Consider the following 26,566-nt stretch of genomic DNA (forward strand, 5'->3'; position numbering starts at 1 on the left):
TACACACTTGAAGATTTTTTTTTTAAATTTTAACTTTAAAAATCCAGTTTTTTCACAGTAGGTTATTAATATATGTTTAAACTCATTTCAGTGAGAAAAAACCATATTACACTAATTATTAATTAATTAAATAATATTTAATGAGCTAATTAGCCTATTTTTTGAAACATGATATCTTAAATTCTAATTTGAACAGACACACAATTCCAGTTGGAAATGATGCCTAATATGAGTCTTCATGTTGTCTGCCACAATCAAGTTATAAAAATATATAGTTTTTTTTTTACAATTTTTTCATCAGCGATAAATAGAAAAAGCGAGATTTTTTCTATAATTTTAACTTTTAAACAGCTATTAAAAATCTATTTCTATAAATATAACTTTGATTAAGGCACAAAACATCCGCTATTTCCTACAGATTATTTTGATATATAAATAACTGTATTTGGTTCATTTCTTGTTGAGTTATGATTGTTTGAATGAAGCAACATAGTGGAAAAATATCATTCTTCATAAAATGAGTTTTAAAAACACCGTAACTAGAGTTTTCAATGAAAGCACCTCAAGAAAAATAATTATAACTCGAGAAATATTTGGAATATTTGCAATATCTTGGTATCGTTTGAAAGCTAAAGAATCAGAAAACATTATTAAGCAATAAAAAAATATTCGATATTTTGAACGATTTTCGAAGTTTCGAGTGTAACGATAATATTTTGTGCAATTTTTTGGTATTTTAAACGCTTTAACTTCTTAACTGCGTAATTTTCTCTGCTATCTAAACTTTGAAAAATATTATCGTTATTAATTCTATGATTCTCTGGAACACATGAGATATTTATGGATTCTTCTTAATTTATATTTCGAATTATAACATCTGTGAATAACTTAATTTTAGAGTATCATTTCAAAAATATAGTTATTCGATGTGTGAACCATACTAGGACATCTCAGCTAAGGGTTAATTTAATTTGTCAATTAAAAGATGAAATTTTGCAATCGATGTTGCACTCAATTCCGGATGTAATAGAGTTTTAAAATACTGAACTTGATGAAAATGTGCTACTTTAATATTTTCATATTTTCAAAAAGCTTAGTTATAAATTAATTAATTTTTAATTAGATTTTGCTTCCAAACGAATGGCGCCATCTGTTGGGAAATTTAAGTAAAAATTGATTGCAACATTCATAATAATGAATTAAAGAAATACTAAAAAATTTCAGTTTTGTTTAAGAAAATGTTAGTGCAGACTTTATGAGTGTGCAATGTTGATTCAAGGAAAGTTTAAAAAAATAAAAGACTAGGTACAGTTTTTGAAACGGAATTAACAAATAGATAGGACATTCAGCAATCAACCAATTCATCTAATTAGCATATGATATTCTATGATGCATACACGATGTTATGAGATCTCCTGAATGCTGGGAAACATCCTGGATATAGTATAACAATTCTTGGGAATTTTGTGTTTGAGAAATCACAATAGTTTGTTAGTTATGTCAAATTAATTTTAATGAAATGCATTTTATTGAAATAAACGAAAGTAATGCAGCATGTTATATTTTGGAAATGATTGTTTTGAAATTTCGCTCAAATTAAACGCAAAATATTATACCAATAAAATATGTTTTATATTTAAAAAAATTTATGCTTTTAGGTCATTGCGGAAAATTTCAGTTGTAAAATATTTTTGAAGAAAGGAAATACAAGCAATTTAATGAAATTATGAAATCATTTAGGCTGCCATCACAACAATTAAAATTAATGTTTCAGAATCTTATTCAAAATTCAATAATATATAAGGGAAATATTGCTTGAAAAATAAACTGACATCATTGGAAAAATATTTTTTTTAATTGTAATATGATTTTAAAATAATTTTGTATAATGACAGTGGAATTGATTGTGGGAGAACATCAAAATTTTCTTAATTTTAAATTAATGAAAATTCGCAAAAAAATCTCTTTGTGGTTCACATTTTTACTATCCAAAGTTTACTTATACCAAATTTAGTAGTTCTAGGTAGACCTAATTGTTTATCTTCTTACAGCCTCAACAGACACACATAAACCTTTCTATGTCATATATCTAATATATAGAGAAAAACTATTATAATCATCAGAAAAAAAATTGTTCTCAAAGCTTTGTTAGGTATTTCCGTTTCAAAACTACCCGAGATTGAAAAATGCACGTTTAGAATTATATTGCTATGTTTCTGAATACTATAACTCAAAACCATAACGAGCTACTGCATGGAAGTAGTCATATTGCTTTTAAGCCAAATTTGGAAATTTTTATAAAATTGTGGAGGAAATCTGTGCTTGAGAATTTTATCTGTTCATTTATCCATGTTCATGTTAATACGAAAGCATAAGTTTTATAGATGAATGAAATTATTTAAATAAATTTACCTTTAGAATCATAAATCTGCATTAGAATGTTGTCCACAAAGAGGCTGGCAATCTGACTGTTTGTATATTTACGAGTATCTAAACACGATAATTTCTGAACGCAAGTATTTAGATAAATGATATTCAGCAAATAGTCTCGCTAGCAATGTTGCGGAATTGTACCAGTTATAGTCCAAATTGATAAAAAGACATATACCTAAAATTTATGCTCAGTTTTCTTTATACCACATGTACGAAATTCATCCAATGGTTAGTAGTGTTAAGAAAAATAAAAAATTCGTACGCGTACGTACGTACGGTGGGTGTACAATTAAAAACTTCATTATATTGAACAAAAACTCTTTACTCTACATGAAAGCACCTACCAACGTAGAAAACGCAGTGTATACAAAACAACACTAGCAATACATAAGCAACAAATCAATAATAAACAACTGTGACAGCACAAACCGATCGGAGAAAATTCACTCAACTCAACTGACTACTCACTACTAATTGTCGAATAATTTTATAGCATCCGTGATAGGACCTTGAATATTCTAGAAGGATGTCGTACGTGCACTCTTAATCGGTACTACGCCAAAATTCCAGCAGTTTCAGGAATTTTCGCTTTTGTCGGAAAATGGTTGCCAAGTTTGTCGCCAAGGTCGGGGATAATACAATCGCCATCCATCAAAGCTATATGTAAAACCATCTTCTTTACCTAGAGCAATATTACAAATTTGAAACAATATAGAATTACAAAAAAAGAGCGATACACGAATATTTCAACCCACAGCACTTGGAGGCATTTGAATTTTTGTAAAAAATAAACAAATTTAATTGCAGAACAATGCATCAAATTTCATTGCTCTAGCTCAGTGTGTTTTTGAGTTACCATTTTCACAGATAAACAAATCCAAATAATAGATAGCCCTGATTCCAAATATCAGTTTTTCGGATTCTGAGAGATCTGAAACGTGAAGATTCTTAAAAATTTCGAGGTTAAATTTTTTAGCAATTCAACATTTTACTTATATACTTTGTTTTGAAAATAAAAAGATTGTAAGTAAAATGTCGTTGGTTTATATAAAGTTTGATTACATTTTTTAGAAGAATGAAATTAATTAAGCAAATGAGAACCCAATTAGAAATTAATCTATCGTTACTGGAAATCTATTATTAAAAAATATTTGTAACTACATTATGCAATTAAGAATTTTTCCCCCATTTCAGGAAGGAGAAATTGTCCAGGTGAAACAATAGCTCTGATGGAAATATTGTTCTATTTCACAGAAACAGTGAAACATTTCGAAATTTCCACCCCTCCAGGAGTCAAACCTGAATTCGAAATTGTGAATGGATTGGTTGCTCGCTTAGTACCGCAAGCACTATGTTTCAAAGAGCGAAACAATTGAATCTTTTACTATTGTCTCTGTATGTAATGTGATTAAATTATCAGCAATATTATGTTCCCGTAAGCATATCATTTTTTTAAAGTATTATCCAATATCAGTAGAAGTCGCATGGCATTACCCATGACATGATCGTGTCAGCAAAATCAAAATGCTGTGTTTACACTCAGCCAGTTATAAGACGGCCAATAGGCAGCGCATGCGTAGACAGGTTGAAAAATGCTGTTCGGTCGATGGCAAGTACTTGTCCCGATGGAACAACAACATGCTGCTGTATAGTATTTTTTCCCATTACTGCGAATGCGTCTGTAGAATTTGCCCGCATTTTTTGGCGTAGAAAAATGGATCACCTATCATAGATTAATTCCAACATATTTTGCTCTTTGAATGAGAGGATATAACTTCTTATAACTGGCCGAATGTAAACCTACCTTAACATAAAATAAAACTTAAGTGAATTCTAAAAAATAATAATTTTACACATTTTTACTTCTTTGTGACAATGTTATCGTCGGCTGATGAGCAGACGATAAAAATTGAAACAAAAAAAGTCAAATTGCGCTAAAAAAAATAATAATCACGGTTTTTGATTTTCTAATTTCTTTCCTGGACAAATTATCAAAGAAATAAAACTTCTCGATTTGGCCCCGCTTTTTTTAGTCGAGGACCAGTGAAAAAAAAAAATATTTGAATGAATTCATTAAGAAAGCAATGAATTAAAAAACCAAACGAAAAAAATATTCCCATCGCCAAAGAAAAAATTTTATGATTGTAAGTGCGATAGATTTGTCTAAACGCTTCAGAAATGCAAACACAATAAAACATTTGCTTTTATAAATATAGATAAGCATTAAAAATTAAACAACTCACAGGAATAAATGATGTATTTAAAAATGTATATGCATTAAAAAGTCTTACCGTCGAATAAATTTTTTGTGCAATTACGAATTTCGCCTGCAATACAAAGTTGCCCTCAAAAAGCAAGGATACACATTAGAGAATATCGACATTAATTTAATTGACTCAAATGGAATGACTTAAAATTCATCATTAATAAGCAGTAAGTCTCAATCCAATTAGTTAAATTTATAACTGAATTACACTTAGTAATTCATATCCGGATTTATAAATTGCCATCCAAGTTGTTAACCACAATTTAGAAAGTTCTACTCAACTATTTCCGCCTTGTGACTTAACAAATATTTAATCATAATGAAACTGTTTTAATGCCTAGAATTTAATTAAGTCTTAAAAGTAATTGCACTGGTACTTATAATGTTCAAGAAAATGCCTATTAGACGAAAAAGTTCACCAACTGAACACCGAATATTTTATAAATTTAAAAATCAAAAAAGAAATGAATGAAATACAGACATATTTTCTTAACCCTTTAAAGGGCCATTTTTTTCTAGTCATATTATGTTAAAATATTTTTAGGCTTGAAATTAGAATAAGAAAAGGGATTCATTTAGCTTATTAGATAAATTTAATTTGATTAATTAATTCATTTGGTTCATTAATAATTAAGTAACAAATCAAGACACATCATTTTGTCTGAGATAAAGAACTGAAGCATCTAAGTTTCGGACTTACTAAAAAAAATTTGTCAGAACTTATGCCAACCTACATCATTTCATACAAAGATTGAAAAAATTTGGTGGGAAGCATACTTCCCACGGCCCTAGAAAGGGTTAAAAGAAAAGATTAAATTTTGATTTCGTAAGTTGCAAGCACGAAAGCCGAGTCTAGAAGGTTGAAATCTGCGTGCGTTCTAATTAATTTTTTCTTAGAGATAAATAAATCGGTAAGTATTAAAATAAAGTATTATTTTTTGTTGATATGATCAGTGATAAAGAATCCGATTCTGGGCATCATCAACCATAAAAAATAATCATTTTCATTTCATTATGTTTCTGTCTGTATGTTATGTTCTGCATTAAGAGTTTTATTTTAAAAAGCGTCTATATGTGCAGACACTTTTGACACCACAATACTCAAATTTATTATAACAACCATTTACATCGCGATTAAGTGGAAAAGAGATAGAAAGTTTTTACTATGAAATTTTGATAGAGATTTCTTTGACACGTACAAACTTAGAAAAGGTTATCTTAGATATTTTTAAAACAGTGTTGCAAGCATTAGGGATTATTATGCCTTCATTCGGAGCGTGAGAAAATGCTGAAGTCGTCAGTTTTCTAGAGCGCGTATTAAAAATAATTAAATATAAAGTGGGGATTGGGTCAAGAAATAAGAAACATTTTAGAATAAAGTTAATATGAGCTAAATTAAGATAAAAATCAGGAAATGTATTATGATTTAATTAATTAATTTAAGACATATCATTGCATATATATATAGATATATCTTATCACTTCTTACTTCTGAAGTTTAAAATTAAAATTATTTTTTTATATTTAACACTTCCAAAATTTAATAAAAGTCTGAAAAATAACATGAATATTCATTCTTTAGTTTCAAAAAAATACAAAAAAAAATGTGATTAAATATTTTACAAGAAAATAAAAATATTTTAAAAATTTCTGGTTTTAACAAATTAATAGAAACAAATTCAGGAAGTTTTTTTTTTTTTTTTTTTTTAAAAAAAAGGCCAGCTCTGTATTTAGATTTTAAAAATGAAAATTTACTTTTTGTTTTCAAGCCAACATAAAACAATACATTGAATTACCACAAAATTTAACACCCATAAAATGAAAATCTTATTCACTTAAAAAATCTTTAGTTTAAGTATTTTTAATTTTTTTATTTAAAGTTTTTAAGTCCAAAGAAAGCATTTTTTTAACAGCAGTAAGATCGCATAAATCAAAGACTTGATAAAGCAATATTGTTTTGAATTTAAATAATATAAAAATCATTATTACATATACTGCCTTCAAAACTATTTTTTAAAAACAATTAAAATTATTTTAAAAAATGTACCCAAATGAAGCTAGTGTCATTAAAAAGTTATTTACTTGAAAAAAAAATTATTTTGGGGGATGTTTTGATATTATTGTGAAAATATGTTAAAATCCATGCACATTAAAAAGTAGGGAAAATCGAGGCAACAGAAAGATACATAAATACACATATAGTTTATTTTGAATATCAATACAGTGGGAAATAATTATCAATAAGAACAATACAATGCAAAAAATATTCAGAATAATAAAGGTGAAATGTAAGTCATATATATATATATATATATATATATATATATATATATATATATATATATATATATATATATACCAACTATTGTTTTATCATTAGCTATTTCGCTTTTTAAATCCAAAAAGGTAGCCTCAAGTTAATCTTTAAATCTTTTGGATAGCAATTAATCACAATATTGGCATCATCCAAGTTTATCAAAAGTAAGTCATCAATGTACCTCCACCCATTTATTAAATTATATTTAATTATTTTTTTCTCATAGAAAATATTAGCTAAAGCACTTCAGAAAGCTGTTCCCATTGGAACGCCCTTTATTTGTTTATAAAAATTAATTCAATTAAAAACGTAATTTGCAGTAATATTAAAATTACATAATTCTAGCCAGTTATTTTAGGAATAACACCTTCATTTAAATATTCCTCATATATAAAAAGTACAGATATTTATTAATTCTACATGAGGTATATCGGTGTATAAATTTTCGAAATCAAAAGTATTAAGTTTATTAATGTTGTTATCTTTAAGAAAATCCAGTACTTCTTTGTTACTATTAATTATATAGTTATCTTCATCTTTGATTTGGTCCAGGATAACTTTGAAGTATTTAAAGAAATGTTTTCCCGTATAGTAATTATAACTGCCAGTGCTACAAGTCACGAATCTGAATTTTAAAGGGGTCTTTTTATGAAATTTAACTGTTGGAATAATTTAAAGAACAAGTCTTAGTTTTTTTTTTTTTTTTTTTTTTTTTTTGCGAAAGCTAGCATTTTTTTTATCTAAACCTTTTTCCCCGTGTTCTTTAAAATATATGTTGCATTAGAGTTATATTCATTAATTAATAGTTCTTTATAATAATATTTACAAATAAAACAGAAATTGTTTGTTGATTTATCTATTATTGTAATAACAAATTTTTCTTTAAAATTTTTCATTTCTTTTTTTTAATCTTTTACTAAAATAAATCTTGTGTTTTTCAGAACTGTCAATATCTGTATTCATTTTTATTTTTATTTCCTCTAAAATTTTCACTTTCCGTTCTCCGAACCCTTCCACAGGCCAATGGTATTTTCTAGATAATTTAGCAATAAAAATATCCAAATATTTACCAATAGAAATTAATATTTTATTATGGTTTATTTTTTCTCTTAATCTAAATTTAGTTCCTCTTTCCATTAATTCTCTTAAAGAGCTGGTTTTAATAATTTTTAAATTACATGTAATAATATGACCTTTATCCACATCTTTAAAATCTTTAAAGTTTTCTTTGTTACAGAAACAATCTGTTTTATTTATTTTACTAAATTTTTGCTATAGTAATTATAATTTCAAATTTTTTTCTTTAAAGTTAATGTATAACTAAACGCTATTGAAACAGTTGCTTTATCCGATTAAGGAAAAAATATATTATTATTAAATACAATTTTAGGTAATTTTAGTTTTTCGAAGTTAATATCCAAGAATTTTATTACACAGAATTCTTTGTAAACTTTATTTTTATTATTAAATAGTAAATCCTTTTTGCCAATATTAAGCTTACATTTAATTAGATCAAGAATTATACATTTAGTGTATGAATTTTTAAACTTTAAATCCCCAAATTTATTATTTAATAACCATTTAATTTTATTATTTCTAAGACCAAAAATGTATTTCCTAATTTTGTGAATGTTTTGACTATTGTGTTCCAGATTACAGTAATTTTGAAATTCATCAAATAGAATATGAAAATTGAAACCTTTTCCTTTACCTCTTTTAAATATTTTGGTATAGTTTTCTTTATTTAGAAAATCTTTAAATATATTAAATTTGTAATAAATGCAGTTATTGTTTAAATCTCTGTAACCTTCTCCATTTAATTTACTATCGAGTCCATAAGGAAATAAAGTTTTTAGGTTACAAATATAAATGTTTCCTAGATCTAATCTTTTAAGATTGTCTTCATTAACATTGTCTTCTAGAATGTAGATATTTATATTATTAAAGTTAGGGTTTTAAAAGTGTCCTAGTTTAAAGTTAGTAGTCTTATCTTTTATAAAGTTTTTAATACCCGATCTATGGTTATTAATTCTTAAATTGAGTTCGGAGCTAGTTTGGCCAATATATTTTAAATTACATTCTGAACAATTTAAAAGATAAATCAGGTTTTTGTTTTAACAGAATACTTGTAGGTTTGAAATTTCATTATTGATTTGTTCTTTACCTGCTAATGGACAGGTCTTATACTTCCCGTTTCCACAAATTTGATATTTTTTTATATATTTAAGATTTTTATAACATAACAATTGTGCCAGTAACTTTTCATCCGTGAATGCTCCTGACACAAAGCTATCCACAGTGCCCCTTGGTTGAGCGCACAATGGGCCATGCGCTATGATAAATTTCTTATTAGCTTCTTGCATAATATTATTTATTTATTATAATGAAGATATATCTCCTGGAATTCTCGAAAAAGTAAATCCAGAAAAATAATCTCAAATATTTAAAAAAATTTTAGAATTTCTTAAAAAACTTTTTGAAAAAAAAACTTTTGTAAAATTATTTTAAAATTTGCAGTTATATATATATATATATATATATATATATATATATATATATATATATATATATAAGTGCTGTACAAAAAATACAATACATTGGTGCCATCATAAAGGCTATAGATAGCAACAAATATCCAGCACTGAAGTAACATTAAGTTGTCAATGCAACAAAACCGAATTAATATCTATGTAAAAATAATTACTTTATTAAGTACTATTGTCAGAAAAAAAATTGTCCATATTTCAGAGCTAATGAGCGAATTCCAATGATTTTCAAGCATCCAATAAATACTTACATTTAAAAACATTTACATAAAAAAATATGATGTACATTTACACATTCAAAAACATTTATATAAAAAAGAAACATAGTACACATTTATACATTTAAAAACATTTACAAATCTATACAAAAGGTTAAAATATCAATTATTTCATTTTCCAGAAGTCAAATGATAAAAAAGAAAGAAAGAAATGCTATATTTTTACACATTCAGTTAATGACATTAATATGGTAGAGCTACCATTAGTACCCTGGTTTCTTTAGTTATAAAATACAAAAATCTAACCTAAAAGAATGAGATAAAAAATGAACAATGATAAAATAGAGTACAGAAAGTAATAACCATAGAAAAAGAATACAAATTTTCATGAACATAATTCAAATATGCTTTGCTGTTGAGTTGGTAAAATTATGATAAATCATTTTCCCCAGATAGTTTCCAGGTATTCACCCTTTTGTCTATGCCCTTAAATTTCTTCAGAGAATTTCTATTAAAATACAAAAAGAAGACATAATATTACTGCAATATATATTTTTTTCAATACATAAACTTTTCAAAATCAACTACCAAAAAAGATATAGATCACTCATTTTTCATAATTAAAAATTATGTATTGGAATAGCAGAATTTAAACTGCTGATTATTTCATTATAATTTATATTTATAATCAAAAAAAATAAGGCAGTCTATGAGCACTCTACAAGACAAAACATTTAACCAAAGGTTTTGAAATGTATCATAAATATACTCTGAAGGGTAAAATAGTACACAGGAAGACAATTAATTCAGAGCAATTTTTTTACAGAATTTTAATGTTAAAAACTAAGAAAGGTTTTGGTATTTTCCAATGAAAATATAATCAAACAAATGGTTTTTAAAAATTTAAAATTAAAAAAAAACAGCTTTTTAATTTAAATATTTCTATTTAAATTTTAACTAAGCATTTCAATTTAATTGTGGCACAATTCTCTCCTCAATTTTAATAATATTAATAACAATTTTAATAAATTTTTATACACATAATCTACAACTATACCTTTCATGGATGTAGAGAAATTTAACCTAATTTCACAATTCAATGTAGCATTCTATATATTTAGTCCATATGAAATTAAATATAAAATCAAATTTTTATTTAAATTTTTAAAAAAATCTTTGTGAAATTTTTATTTGCAATCACAGACAAAAAAATTAGTCACACCAAGAAAAGTCATAAAAAAGCATAATTTAATATTGTCAAGCTCTGGACTTGAAATGCAATTTTACATGCATGTGGAAGAAAAGGCCTATTGCAAGGTACCTGACTCCAATATTCATTCCATTCAATTCCCATTACAATGATTTCCTGCTAATAGGTTGGGATGAAGCTTCCTTTACTGAATGCAAAAATTCTTAAATTTTACATGCATGTGGAAGAAAAGGCCTATTGTGAGGTACCTGACTCCAATATTCATTGCATTCAATTCCTATTACAATGATTTCCTGCTAATAGGTTGGGATGAAGCTTCCTTTACTGAATGCAAAAATTCTTAAATTTTACATGCATGTGGAAGAAAAGGCCTATTGTGAGGTACCTGACTCCAATATTCATTGCATTCAATTCCTATTACAATGATTTCCTGCTAATAGGTTGGGATGAAGCTTCCTTTACTGAATGCAAAAATTCTTAAATTTTACATGCATGTGGAAGAAAAGGCCTATTGTGAGGTACCTGACTCCAATATTCATTGCATTCAATTCCTATTACAATGATTTCCTGCTAATAGGTTGGGATGAAGCTTCCTTTACTGAATGCAAAAATTCTTAAATTTTACATGCATGTGGAAGAAAAGGCCTATTGTGAGGTACCTGACTCCAATATTCATTGCATTCAATTCCTATTACAATGATTTCCTGCTAATAGGTTGGGATGAAGCTTCCTTTACTGAATGCAAAAATTCTTAAATTTTACATGCATGTGGAAGCAAAGGCCTATTGCAAGGTACCTGACTCCAATATTCATTGCATTCAATTCCCATTACAATGATTTCCTGCTAATAGGTTGGGATGAAGCTTCCTTTACTGAATGCAAAAATTCTTAAATTTTACATGCATGTGGAAGCAAAGGCCTATTGCAAGGTACCTGACTCCAATATTCATTGCATTCAATTCCCATTACAATGATTTCCTGCTAATAGGTTGGGATGAAGCTTCCTTTACTGAATGCAAAAATTCTTAAATTTTACATGCATGTGGAAGAAAAGGCCTATTGTGAGGTACCTGACTCCAATATTCATTGCATTCAATTCCTATTACAATGATTTCCTGCTAATAGGTTGGGATGAAGCTTCCTTTACTGAATGCAAAAATTCTTAAATTTTACATGCATGTGGAAGCAAAGGCCTATTGCAAGGTACCTGACTCCAATATTCATTGCATTCAATTCTCATTACAATGATTTCCTGCTAATAGGTTGGGATGAAGCTTCCTTTACTGAATGCAAAAATTCTTAAATTTTACATGCATGTGGAAGCAAAGGCCTATTGCAAGGTACCTGACTCCAATATTCATTGCATTCAATTCCCATTACAATGATTTCCTGCTAATAGGTTGGGATAAAGCTTCCTTTACTGAATGCAAAAATTCTTAAATTTGGGGGAGGGGAAATGATTCACAAATTGTGAAATTCATCTCCAGTCCCTTTCCGCTGGGATCTTTTTCCGACTATGACTGCAAAACACCAATAATTCCAGAATCACTATTCACTACATGGGTATGGGCACGATTCAAGGTCAAACACAATTACTCATTTCCGGCCATTCTGTCACATCCTTAAATTACCCACCTTTATGAACAATTTTTGATTGCAATTAAAAAAGAAATCTCGTTTAACGCTATTGTCTAACGATTACACAGACGCAATGAACAGGCACTGAGCATGTGACTTCTGAAAATTTGTTTAGTGAGAATTTTCTTCAAATTTTGAAGTTTTGCCATATGGCTTTAAATAAGTTATTAAAAAAATCGTGCATTATACATAATAAATTACATAATTATAAATTTGAACTTTTCGGAAAGGAATATATTTGTTATATTTTGCATTTACTTTTCAGAAAAATGGTATTTCATATTTATTTCATTTGCAATAATATTTAACTTTTTTTAAAAAAAATTTCAGCTTTTGTTAATATGATGACAACTCGTTAATAAAGGCTGTTGTTTCTTATGGCACTTGCCACGGACAAGCCCACTGTTACGAAGACAGCGATTTAACCCGGATGGAGAGCGTTTCTTGTTTTTATAGTAGCGCCAACTAGGGCCAAGAGTACGACTTTGCTACCAAGCATCACTCATTCGCTTGCACAACCCCTTTTTACAGGAGGGCACATTCACACATCTCACCGATAGAACAACCATGCCCAAACCGGGACTCTCATGCACGCGAAACGTTCTTGTACAGGTAAAATTTTATTTTTAATTTCATGCGAGCTAAATTGCTGATAAATATGGTTAAATTATTTTTAAAAACAATCATTAAAAATAGAAATTTAATTTGTTAGTTAAAATATTAGTACCGTTGAAAACAAAAATTTTTAATCTTCAATAGTGTTATATTTACGTTTGTAATTCAATATTTTAAGCCAATAAAAACGTTGTTACATTCTTTTTTTTTTTTTTTTTTTTTTTTTAGTTTAGTTTAGCGAAAATGGCAATGCTGTTGTAATATTCCAAAAGGTACGACCGGAGTTTAACCCCCTGCTTGGCGCAATTTTCAAAAATCGCCAACTCGCCAACAACGGTCTTGCGCCGTGTTCTGCGAAATGTTCAAAAGCGAGGGAACATGTCCAGTCATAGCGCAGAATACAGACGAAAGATAATAGGTTTGCTTTGGCGTGTTATCACAACTTGGCGAAGAAGGGGGTTAAACTCCGGTTCACCCTTCCATAAATAAAAAGATGTCAATTTAAAAAAATGATTGTTAGCTTCTTGCTTTTGTTAAGATTATCTACTTTATTGCGTAGAATTTTGAGATAGATAACGTATAGTTTTTTGTGTGTGTTTAGCAAACGATGTTTTCGATTGTACGTTGAAATATTGTTCTATTTAACATAGATTCTTGTGAAATAATTTTTCACTTAAGGACCTTTTCTCATTAGAAGTAAGATACAGGAAAAAATTATGCTCATTAAATGAAGTAGAACAGCTATAATATACGGTCATTTTCGCCAAAAAATTAATTTATCGCCAAATTTTAATGAAATGGTCGAATGTGGCGCGAGCGGCAGCAAGAGCGTAACAGTAGCAAAAGCACCACCGAAAAATTGCCAAACTCGCAAGGCGCCAAATGGCTGTATATCAAAGTTTAGCCAGTGAAATTTCACTGTAACTCGATTTTAATTTTACATTTAAGTATTTCTAATATATACTTTTAGACATCAGTATATAATTACTCACTTTACACTTCATAAATAATAGGTTTCCCTCTGCCATGTTTTGCCATCATGTTTGAACATTCGTCATCGATAAGTGGTTCCTTAGCAATCTTACCAACAGCTAATTGCTGAATATGATTTATAGAATTATGATGCCCTGAAGCAAGCAACTTCTCCTAAAAAAAATGCGGACATCTTTATCAAATGTTAGCAGAAAACGAAAAGTATTGCTTGTGACATGATGAGTGTCAGTGAAATTTTAAAACAACAATAGCATAAAACAAAGCTTTACAAAGAAAGGGAAGGGAAAAAAAACAATGAATAAACATATTGTTACAAACATGTTGCTCCCCAGCATAGCTAGATCAATCACTAATTCAATCTGTTGAATGCTGATCGGGTGCCGCGTTATTAATATCAGAGCTTGGCGCCAAACTAGATAATACTAGAAATTGCGAGACTTTTAGAGATTCAGTCAATAGGAATCGAGACACGCCAGACTAGTCCAGAACCTTCTCGTCCACCTCCCGGAAACTACGAGTATAAAAGGCCGGCAGTCGCAAGCTGCAGTCAGTCATAGTCATCGAGAGGATAATGAAGCAACGACGGAATAGTCCATCGAAGCACAAGCGTTGTGTGGAGCTCAAGCGATTGCCGAAGTGAGCTGTGTGCCGAGTCATGGCGTTTATTGTAGACGCAGCATAGAGTCGTGTGTGGAGTAGCCAGCCGTGTAGTAGTGAGTCGGCAGTTGGATACAGCTAAAGCGAGAAGACAGTGCAGAACTGCAGATGTTTGGAGAGACCGTAGAGTGAAGCTCCGAAGTTTTTTTACAGTTTTTACAGTATACAGTTTTTTTTTTTTCCCTTCAAATATTAATTAAATTTGTCCAGTAATTTCTATTTTGTCTCCAAATAGTCGCTAAGTTAGTCGCCAAGCTCTGACATTATTGACACGACACTCGATCAAAAATAATATAAGATATAGTATATAAATAATATAAGAAAATAAGTAGGAATTCGATTTAAAAACATTTTATATATTACTTGACGTAATTCTTCATTCATTATGTAATTTCAAATATTAATTCATTAATTAAATTTAATGAATTTTTTATACTTTAAATAGAGTCGGCAAATGGTCGCCCAGCTAAAAATTTTATTAAGTAATATATAAAACTTGTAGTGGATGACACTTGATGTTAATGCAGTTTTTTCAATTCAATTTCTATTTTGTCACTTAATATTTTAATTGTATCATATGTATATACATATTGATATTAATTGTAATTATTTAATAAAAAATAACTGAAATCATTTTTTTTTTTTTTTTTGTTGATCTAAGTAGAAATTGACTTTTTTTTTTTTTTTTTTTTTTTTTTAATATATTACTTGTTTCTAGGTCAGAGCTTAAAAGACATAGGTTCCAACCATGCTATCACTAAGACAAAATCTACTTAAAAATTCCTGACATACGAAAGTTAAAGAATCAAACACAATTTATCAGTAAATAACCAGGTCAGTCTTTAATCTTTTTTTAATAAAACATTTTTTTTATTAAAAACAATTATAATTTATATGCTTACTAGATATTTCTCCTTGTGTTTCATTTGATGAAGATGGTCCACAATTTCCCTATGTGAGCATGTGCTACCACAGAGAAAGCAATTATAATAGTCTCCACTTTTGGATTGATTCTCCCGGATAAAATTTAAACCTGTTGAAAATAATTTTTTTTCTTTTAACAATTCCATGCTAACACTAAGACAACATCTACATAAAAATTCTTGATAAGTTCCAGAACACAATTTATCAGTAATTTTTATAAAAGATATGTGTCAATGTGTCCATACCTATTATAAAATTTAAAACAAAAATAATTAATTAGAATATTACATAGACTTGTTAACATATCACAAATCACACAAACAATGTATATGGATGGTAATTACAGATTTTTGCATAAATGTAATTAGCAATAACAAAAATGAACACAAAATGAATACATAGATTTTTAACATTGTGAGATTATCATTTTAATAACATTTGTGATTACTTTAAATTCTTTATAAAGCTGTTAAATATTCTCCATTCAATTACATGTTGGATGAAGAAAATTTAAAACATATTTTGATTTCAAATATTGAATTATTAACTACTAGCCGCCTTTGGCGACCAGCCGGTTCGCCAATCTTAATGTTCGTTAAAAGTTTAATAATTAAATATTTTATGCAATTCCAACTTTAATAGATTCTTCAGCAAAATATTTTAAAACTTTAAATTTTGATAGTCATATAATCCTTCAGTCATAACGTGATATGTATCTCTCTCATTTTCTGTTACCCCTCGTAGAATTTATGCTTTAAATTAAAGTGTAAAGGATTAATCTGCAATTAATATAATAATATTTTTTACTGAAACAAAGCATTTATTTTAATAATATGATTACTGATAATAGAGTCACTGAGCGTTTAAACTTTATGGGCACTAAAGAATATCTTTCTTAATTTATGTAATATCTCAAGAATTTGTCAACAAAATTTTCTCAGATTCATCATGAACGGATCGATTCATTAACAATGTTTCATTTTAAATGCATTAAACACTAAGAAAATAAAATGAATCGTTTAAAATAATCGGTCGAAAACAGGTTTAAAAAAACTACTTAAAAAACAATGTACTTAAAACTATAAGCATATACAAAAAAATATATAACTAACATAAATACAATTTACTTACAAAAGCATACAACTAACCTAAAAGTAATTTAAATCGTCCGTTGATAATGGTTGCCATGCCAACAATCAGAACACAGTGCGCATGCGTGAATTTTCTTCGCCTTTTACGGTAAGGCAAATGCGTGAATTTTTCTACGCCAGTTGGGGTAACGCTATGCAGATTATACATTTTTAATTTCCTTTATTCTGTGTTATTTTAATTCAAAAGTACTTCAGAATGGATCTGAAATATGGATTAATTAACAATGTTTAATTTTAAATGCATAAAACATTAAGAAAATAAACAGAATCGTTTGAAATAATCAGCCGTAAAATGTTAACCCTAGCCTTATTACTGTTGGGAGAAAAAAAAGACTAAAGCCTTACTCATTTGGCGGTGGTTAAAATGGAAGATTTTTTTGGCGGAAAAGTTGGCGGTGGGGAAAATGGAAGATTTTTTTGGCGGGAAAGTTAGTTTTTAATTAATAATTAAAATTCTAATTAAAATTTCAAAAAAAGGGACCCCAGGTGCACATTCCCGACCTCTAAGGTATACATGTACCAAATTTGGTAGCTTTATGTCAAATGACCTGGCCTGTAGAGCGCCAACACACACACACATTGAGCTTTATTATAAGTATAGATTAAGAATGATACCGTAAAGGGTCCAACAAAGCTTCTTTGATTATTTGCTTATATTTTTTTTCCTATGTATTATGAATTTAATCTGTGCTTGTAATGTTACGAAGGAAATAATTTGACTGTTTTGATGATTCGAAAAGTAATGCATATTAGATAGATGACATTATATTTGTTGATTCTAAGTAAGTGAAATGCTGCTGATAGTGATAACCATTCATACATGTTAATGAAAGGGGTGGATGAGAAACTGAAATAAAATAAGATTTTTTTAAAAAAAACATACCAACTATTATGTCGTCGCAATCAGCTAGCATTTCTTCTAAATGAGAAATTCTGTCGGGAGGTGCTTCGCGAAAAGCACTAGCTAAAGGTAAACCTATAAGTATAAATATGAAATGAAGCAGAAATATATATATATATATATATATATATATATATATATATATATATATATATATATATATATATATATATATATATATATATATATATATATATATATATATATATATATATATATCAGAAAATAAAACAGAATATTACTCTGATTTGCAAAATATAAAATAAAACTCATTTTTTAGCTTGTAAATAAATCAAAAAATGAAAATTAATTCATTCTGAAGAGGTATGAGACGCGTGAGGATAGAACCTGGGACCTTTGTGTTAGCAGTCCAGTAACGATATGGTTTTGAAAAAACAGCTGTTCGGGCAGAAGCGCTGTTACTGGCTTATATGCAATTCACCACAGTACTCTCCCTCCAGTGAGGCGAAGGGGAGACGAACGATATGGCGTTGAGTGGTGATGTATTGAGTAGTGGCTGTTGTCTTAATGGGCCGTACCCTTATTTGAGTAGCGCCAAGCGTTATGGCGAGAGTTTGTATGTGCCGATGCGCCAACTGTGTCTGGCGACTTAGGGTTGCTGCGTCACGTGAGTCTGGCGACTTTAGTTGCGGGTAGATGGCGCCACAACAGCTGATCAGAAGGTTGAAGGTTCAGCGTCCGAGGTCACCAATGAAGAGGTATGAGACGCGTGAGGATAGAACCTGGAACCTTTTTGTTAGCAGTCCAGTAACGATATGGTTTTGCCAAAACAGCTGTTCGGGCAGAAGCGCTGTTACTGGCTTATATGCAATTCACCACAATTCCTTCTATCAATTTTGAATGTAAAGAAAATTATGCCGTTTTTAAATACAATTTCTATCTTCCTCTCTATCATAATTAAAAGATGATGCACACTAAATTAAATTAAAACTTTCGGGACGGGATGCCTCAATTCTGGGCGTTCACTACGGACTGAGCTTAAGCAAAAGGAATTATCCCACAAGATGGGGGTTTTGCGTCGCTAAGCCTAACTTTGAAAAAAAAAAAACATTACGTTCTAAAGTCATAATTTTTGGTACCTATTGAGATCATTAGTTCAGCTGCCATATATGTAAAAATTAGCACTTAGTAATCTCTTTCTTTTAATTTACATTAAATATTACATTACAAAATTACATTATATTAAATATTACATTAAAAAGACGAATACCTTTTTTTGAATCCCTGCCTGAGGGTGACCCTCGAAAAAGTATTCAGGCCGGATTCTGTTTTTATTTCGTTTAATGTTGATTTGGTCTAATTTTGATTTTTTCCTATTAACTTGGTTTTGATTACTATTGTCTCAATTCATCCGTCTTTTAGAAGTAGCTGCATTTGCCCTCTCTAAATACTATGGTGCTTTCCCTATTTCTTTTTTTGGTTTTAGTTTGAATAAGAAATAATTTTAAGTTGCGATTCCGAAACTATTTAGTTTCGTTTTCAAAATATTTCTAACTTCTATATATATATATATATATATATATATATATATATATATATATATATATATATATATATATATATATATATATAAGAGTGAAGAGACTTTTGATTTTTTGACGTCGTTTTATTCCATCCGAGGGAGGCACGCATTATGTACAAGCAGGAGCGACGAGCACACACAGAACGACACAGAGCGAAATGAGGGAAAAGCTCATGAACATTTTATCCCTGGTCTTATATAACATGAGATATTGATAGGGAAAATATTTTTTTCACATTGCTAATGATATTTAGATAGGGATTTTCTCTACACGCGCGAATCAGACAAGGGAAACACAGGGATCTTTTAAAAAAGAATTTGTCAAAAAGCGGTATTTTGCCCCTTCATTCGGAGTGTGGAAACGTGAGGCTTTTAGCCGATTCAGCAATTTCGCAAAGCTTCTGTTGAATTAATTAGATAGAAAAAGTGGAATGGGATCAGGAAATAAGACAATATACTAGAATGAAGTTAATGTGGGCTAAATTGAGCTAAAATTAAGAAATTAATTAAGTGTAAATTAAATTTTAATGTATATATATATATATATATATATATATATATATATATATATATATATATATATATATATATATATATATATATATAAATGGCGTATTTTTTATATTTAATATATTTTTAAAAAACTCATTTATGTTGTGAAATAATTTTCAGATGCCCTATTAATTTATTCTGAAGTTTTAATGGACAAAACACATTAATGATACTTAAAATAAATATGAAAAAAATTCAAAAATACAATACAAAATAAGTAATAAGGCAGACACGCAATGAGCTCGGGTTCTGATAAAACATCCGCACTAGATTCACTCAAAATCTCGATTCCTAATTCTTTACACCATGAATCATCATTCTCATCTGTGCCAAGAACTGCCTCATTCATAATGCGAGACTTCCCTCTTCTGATAAATAATGTCTCTTACCAAAACAAATCGAATTCAAGGCATTCCGAAATAATAATAATAATTTTAAAAAAAGAAGTACGTGTAATATGTTGTTGTTGTTTCTAATCTCAGGTGTTATAGCTGCACTATAAAACCTCCATGAAATCAAAGATCTCTAAAAAGTCCAAAAACAATAGCGGATCCCTTAAAATCTCAAAAATCGTAAAATTTAAACATTTAAGAATGTGATTGGGGGAGGCTTGATCTGCCTTGCACCAAGGGCATTCAGCAAAAGATCATCCTCCCGTGTTGGAATGTGAGGGATTTGGTGTGTCCACTCAAAAAACGAGAGAGAGCCGTTTGCTGTTTTCTAGGGATATTCAGGCGGTGACATCAACCAGGACTCTTACCAAAGTATCAAGAGTGAGCAGTTGGGACTCTCCAAAGAGCACTTAAGCCATCTTTTTGATAGAGGAGATTTCACAATAAGTTAGTGTAGCATCGCCATGAAATATATCACCTGAGGCAGGCTTAGCTAAGTTATCCGCAATCTCATTACCATTTAAACAAACATGTGAGGGTACCTATTGAAAGTATATAGAGTGTTCAGCGAAGAGCCTGGCAATAAGGTTTAAGATACCCATGCTAATCTTTTTCCCCATTTTCGTCCAATGAGAAAGGTGCTGTATAGAGGCACAACTATCCGTTAAAATCCAAATGTCTCCGAAGACAATTTCAGAGGACGTGTCGATATATTGAAGTCCCTTATAGATTGCAATAAGTTCGGACCTGAATACAGAACAGTTGACAGGATTACTAAACAAAATATCAGTAGTTCCTTCAGGAGTCTCAGTGTGCATGCCACTACCAGAAACGCCATTTCCTTTACGTGTATATGAATGCTACGCTAAATGCAAAGGAACTGACAGCAAAACCGAAACAGACATTGCGTAGTAGCAAAAATAAAATAAAATAATAATAATAAATAGAATTCAGAGCGAGACCAGAAACGTGAGAATGTTTCTATCACGTGGAATGTTAAAGAACACAGCTCTGTTTATTTACATTAGGCTACCCGCATGCCCGCAATAGCTCATCAATAAAACACCAAAGTGAAGCAGAATATGAGCTAATGTTCGTTTCAGTATTCTGAGACGACCCCTTTTCGACGATTCTATCTCATTAAGGGAAGAGACGTGGAAGGATGAGAGCATTTCCGGAATTCTTTGACCTTGATTTTCGCCCTATTAGATACTCTTCGATTTTTTTTCACGTTGGTGATTCGAAGTGAGCAGTGGACTGTACTTTTGCTTAAACTTCTTTATTTACACTATATACACTCCTTTTGCGGTGAGTAGTTCATATAATACATGGCTGATTGCGGTTGGCTTTGTTAAGCCTTACAAACTGAAGTTGTTTACAGCTTCTGCGGGGGTTGGGGTGCCGATGCGGGTCAACGTTCTAATGAACCCCTGAAAGACTCTACCGGAAGGGGGGGGGTAAAGGGGTTGCCGTAATTTTCAGATTGCCAAGTTTGGCGTTAAGCGACATTCGCGTGGACACGTTTATGTGAATATCGTGTCGTTTCTGACCGTATTATTTAATTCCAGTCTGCGAGTAATTCGAGTTCATTTTATTGTTAAATGTAAACATCCGCTCCTTTCATCTTGCCTCTCACCCCTATTTTGACGAATTAAAACCATCCTAACGCATGCGCAAATGCATGGCGGGTTTTAGAATCCGTTGTCAAACAATAACGGAAGGTCAGCATATTAAAACTATGTTCGTTTAAAAAATAATTGACACAGGAAGCCATCTGGTGGCGATTAAAAATCGTTCCAGCTTAAAATACACATATGCATCACCCATCCCCCGAGCGCAACTTCCAGCGATGCACTGGTAGTACGCCCGGTTGTGAGAGACGTTCATAGGTGATGCATATATGACACGACCGTCCCGAAAGGGTTATATGTCATTTTTTATTTATGCGTTTTACAATATTACAGTAACATATAATTTTTCTTTAATATGACCAACAATATCTTAAAATAAAAAAAAAATTAAAAAAACATCCTCGAAAAAAAAGTCAATTATCTATGACACATATAAATGCTAAAGTCTTAAAAAAAACCTAATGGGCAAAACTTTTCCAATAATTTTATTAAAATTATCTGCGTGGTAAGACAATATTAATTTTTAGCAAGAGCCAATTCATCTATCCCTTTATGTCGATCATAAAGACCAGAATATTTATATTTCAACTGATAATTAGAAGTAGATTAAGAGAAAGATAGCTCTACATTTGTATGCCATTTTTAGAATCAAAGACATCTATCTGCTAATAAGATGTCAGTATAACATCATGATGATGAATTATTTTGTGATATATACCTAGATACCAACAGTATCTTTAAATATATCACCTTATCATTACATATGTTCGAAGTTCATCTATAGTTGAATGCCACTCCATCCTACACATGATTTTCTGATAAAAAACATTCTTTTGAAAGTGACCATAGAAAATAGATTACACTTAGGAATTACTTGTTAGTGGCCATAGAAATAAATTTTGGACAGTAGAGTAAAAAGAAAACAACAATACTAACCTTCCAATTCTATCTTCTTGTTCTGTAAAAGAAAATAAATAAAAAGTATATGTAACTATTTCTTAATACATTTTATTTAATACATTATTCAGAGAACATTCAGTAATAGTAATGAACCTTAAAAAAACCATACTTCCCAATAAAATCTTTCATTTTCATTTCATTGGAATTACTTGTAACACATGTAAGTTGACATATGTGTATTGCAACAGATTTAAGATTAGCAAAAATAGTTGATAATTCTTCTCAAAGGAGTCTAAATTTGATAATGCATTCTTGCAATTGATATAGTAAAAATATTTTATTCCTTTTTATTAATCGCATTAACAAGCCTTACTGTGCAAATATTAAATGCTTCGAGCAAAGGTTTCAAATATTTAAAACTTATGCAATATTTTTTTATAGTAAAAGAAAGCTCCAAACATGCATATTTATGAAAAGTATACCACTTGCATGCTCTTGGTATCTTTGAACGGCAGATACTAAGAGCTATTTTTGGAAGAATACAAATTGAGGAGTTTGGCACAGACGTTCAAATTTAGAACTTTACCGTGCCTACACCTTATGTCGTTAAATACATAAAAATCCAAAGAATTAAATAGGCTGGCCACATTAGAATGAACAGGAAGAGCAGAAAATATTCCTGGCCAAGCCCAATGGAAAAAGAACTAGGGGCCGACTCACCCCTATTGATGGATTGATTACCTAGAAGGGGTCTTCACCACTTTAAGAGTGATTAACTGGAAGACCATGGCCAAGAGAAGAGAGGCCACCTGAGGCTGTCGTGCCACTGAGGAAGGATACCACTTGCACGAAAAATTCTGAAGCCATCATGGATTGCCAAATAACACAGGTAAGAGAGTTAAAGTTGTGTCAAAATTATATTAATTCAACAATCAATATATGCCATCCCATTTCCTTCCCAAGGTTTTGCAAAAAACAGAAATGGATACATCAATAAATCGAAATGTGAAGACTTTAGTAAAGATGAAGACTTGACAAAGAAACTTTAATATAATTTGACAGTTCATGAAAGTATCTTTTATTTTTTTTAAGCATCTGAGACAAGAGTACAAATGGCATCAAAATTATTCATCAAAACATCATAAGCAGTCGAATAATGGTATTAGAAAAACATTGAGAACATTATAATTTAAGTAGCAGATTAAAAAAATGTAAGAAATTAAGTGAATAATATTCTTCAAAAGTTAATTATATGCAATAGTAATGAATCATACCTTCATATGCCTTCTTCCTCTAGCATGAATTTCCCATACGATAAAGTTATTCATGTGTGAATCACATAGCTGCGTTAAAAAAAAAAAAATTATAAAAGATGGTTTATTTGTTTATAAGAGATCTAAAAATGTGGAAATAATTTAAACTATACAATTTGTTCAAGAACAGGTATTTGAAAGATGATTTTAAATGTTTATGAAATGGCAATTATTTTCTTTTTATAAAGTGTTTAGAAGAAGAAAACACAAAACATTAAAAACCATAAAAAGAAGTTCATTTCCAGATATAATTCTCTTTGCCATAATTAAAAAATTACACATATAAAATTAGATTATATGCCGTTTTAAAGTAAATGATATGCCGAAAAAAAACTTTTTTTCTGGACTAAAAGCAATGAAAAAAATATGTAAATACAAAAGTGAAACGCCAATATTTTCAAAGGATATTTATTTTAAGATATTGATAAAAAAAATTTTTATAAATGACATTTTTTTTTTGAAGAATTTATTAAAATTATTTGTTTACACTTTTGTATTTTTCTTTAATCAATTCATTTTACTATGCAATGACTTGAAATCTATCTACGATAAAACAGTTAAATTAACTTATTATTTTAGTTGATGAGGAGCTCATTGACACATTAAAATACAATTCAGAAGGTAAGGGATATCATATTTGAGGAACTATAAGTGATGTTTTGAAATCTTGGTAAATTATAATCTATCTTAAAAAATACATTCCTCAGATGCAAGTTGCAATTTTATTCCTTTTATTCTGAAATTCGCATCATTCTTCAGATTATCCATTTTTTTCTTATTTCAATAAAATTTAAAAAGAATAAATAGAAAAACATCAATCATAATAATTCATAAAATCTCTAGAGTTAATTCAATCGTATGATGATAATGAAGACAAATACAAAAATGGGAGAAAACAAAAATAAGTTTTGAATCTAAAATCTCCCGAAAAAAAAAAAAAAAAAAACTTACTAAATATTACATCATAAAATTTCAAAAATTAAATACTTACTTTGCAATAAAAGTCTCCAAATTCTTTAGTCAGAAACTTTTCATCAGTTGCTGAAAAACAATGTAAAATTAGTACATTTATGCATCCATATAAATGAGAAGGAAATAAAAAGATTAAAAAATCAAAAGTAAAAATAACCAAAGGATGTTAATTTCGATAAAATGCTAAATAAATTTTTATTCGCGCAAAAACCAAAAGCTCTTTGTTAACATTCCAACTTGAACAATAAATTATATCGGGATGTCCCAAAAGTTTCTTTCTCATCGCGCTGTGAATGGCCTTATCCGGCTCTGCTTGTGTGAACATGCAGGCTTATCTATTAGCCGTCTATGTCACTTGGTGTAAGGACAATAGGCCTTCAACTGTCGCAAAGCCGGGACAACACTCCAAAAAAGCTCTTTTGTCCATTTGGTGAGATTGCAAAGGCGTAATTTTCTACGAGCTTCTTTCCCAAGGTAAAACAATAAATTCTACGAAATACTATCATCAGCTGAATCAATTGAAAGCTGCCATAGCAAAAACACGGCCAGCATTAATGAACCGACGAGGTACTGTTTTTCATCATGACAACGCGAGGCCACATATTGCATTAGTCGTCAGAGAGAAGCTCTTGCAGGTTGATTGGGATGTTTTACCGCATCCTGCATACTCTCCAGATCTCGCTCCATGTGATTATTATTCCTTTATGTCATTTTATTCCTTATGTCTTTATGTTATGTTCCAAAAATTCTCTTCGTGATAAATGCTTTAAATACATCAGCAAAATAAAAGTGAACCTCAAGGATTATTTTTTGTTCGAAACACAACAATTTTGGAAAAAAAGGCATAATGAGGCTTCCTGTAGAGATGGAAGAAGGTAACAGAGCAAAAGGATTCTTATATAACAAAATAAATAATAAACAGCAAATATCGTGTATTCATTTCATATTAGAAATAGAAAAGAAACTTATGGGATACCCTAATATTATAAGCCATCCGATCTTTTATTGTATTTCCTGCCACTCATTTGGATTGATTCGCTGAGAGGTGGTGTTTAATTTCGATTAAATTTCCTATGAATAACTTAACGCTTATGACTCACTCAATAAAGTATTTATAAGTACTAATTTATAACAGATTTTAAGCTGTCATTATTATTTTTAACAGCCTTACACCTCTTTATTATGAATATGAGCCCTCCTAATGGAGAGATGATTCCCTTATTAGAGATGATTCCCTTATTATGCATATAATGGGACAAGCATGCCATTATATGCATTCCCCACGAGCACCTCTTCAAGCTATTCTTTATATTAGCTTTTTAGTTTTTTCAGGAAAACTTCAAATTGGATTTTTGCATGTTCTGAACAGGTTGGGGAAATTTGTGCTTTGGAAT

General features: G+C 29.7%; 2 protein-coding genes across 2 annotated transcripts in view; one reads left to right on the forward strand and one right to left on the reverse strand.

The window, feature by feature from the left end:
- The window catches only part of LOC129971176 (cytochrome P450 2B5-like), a 30,682-nt gene extending 26,821 nt beyond the window's left edge, over positions 1-3,861 (forward strand). Inside the window, exon 8 of the mRNA XM_056084709.1 lies at positions 3,628-3,861. Within this exon, the coding sequence (XP_055940684.1) occupies positions 3,628-3,809 (182 nt within the window). The 3' untranslated portion in view covers positions 3,810-3,861. The remainder of the gene's footprint in view (positions 1-3,627) is intronic.
- A 6,143-nt stretch (positions 3,862-10,004) lies between these two features.
- LOC129972948 (NK-tumor recognition protein-like) overlaps positions 10,005-26,566 on the reverse strand; it is an 88,667-nt gene continuing 72,105 nt past the window's right edge. The window contains exons 14-20 of the mRNA XM_056087273.1: positions 25,192-25,241; positions 24,162-24,230; positions 22,924-22,945; positions 17,852-17,944; positions 15,796-15,926; positions 14,236-14,389; positions 10,005-10,288 (exon numbers count right to left, since the gene is read on the reverse strand). Of these exons, the coding sequence (XP_055943248.1) occupies positions 14,237-14,389; positions 15,796-15,926; positions 17,852-17,944; positions 22,924-22,945; positions 24,162-24,230; positions 25,192-25,241 (518 nt within the window). The 3' untranslated portion in view covers positions 10,005-10,288; position 14,236. The remainder of the gene's footprint in view (positions 10,289-14,235; positions 14,390-15,795; positions 15,927-17,851; positions 17,945-22,923; positions 22,946-24,161; positions 24,231-25,191; positions 25,242-26,566) is intronic.

The sequence above is a fragment of the Argiope bruennichi genome, chromosome 6 (genome assembly GCF_947563725.1).
Source record: "Argiope bruennichi chromosome 6, qqArgBrue1.1, whole genome shotgun sequence".
In the NCBI taxonomy this organism is placed as follows: Eukaryota; Metazoa; Arthropoda; class Arachnida; order Araneae; family Araneidae; genus Argiope; species Argiope bruennichi.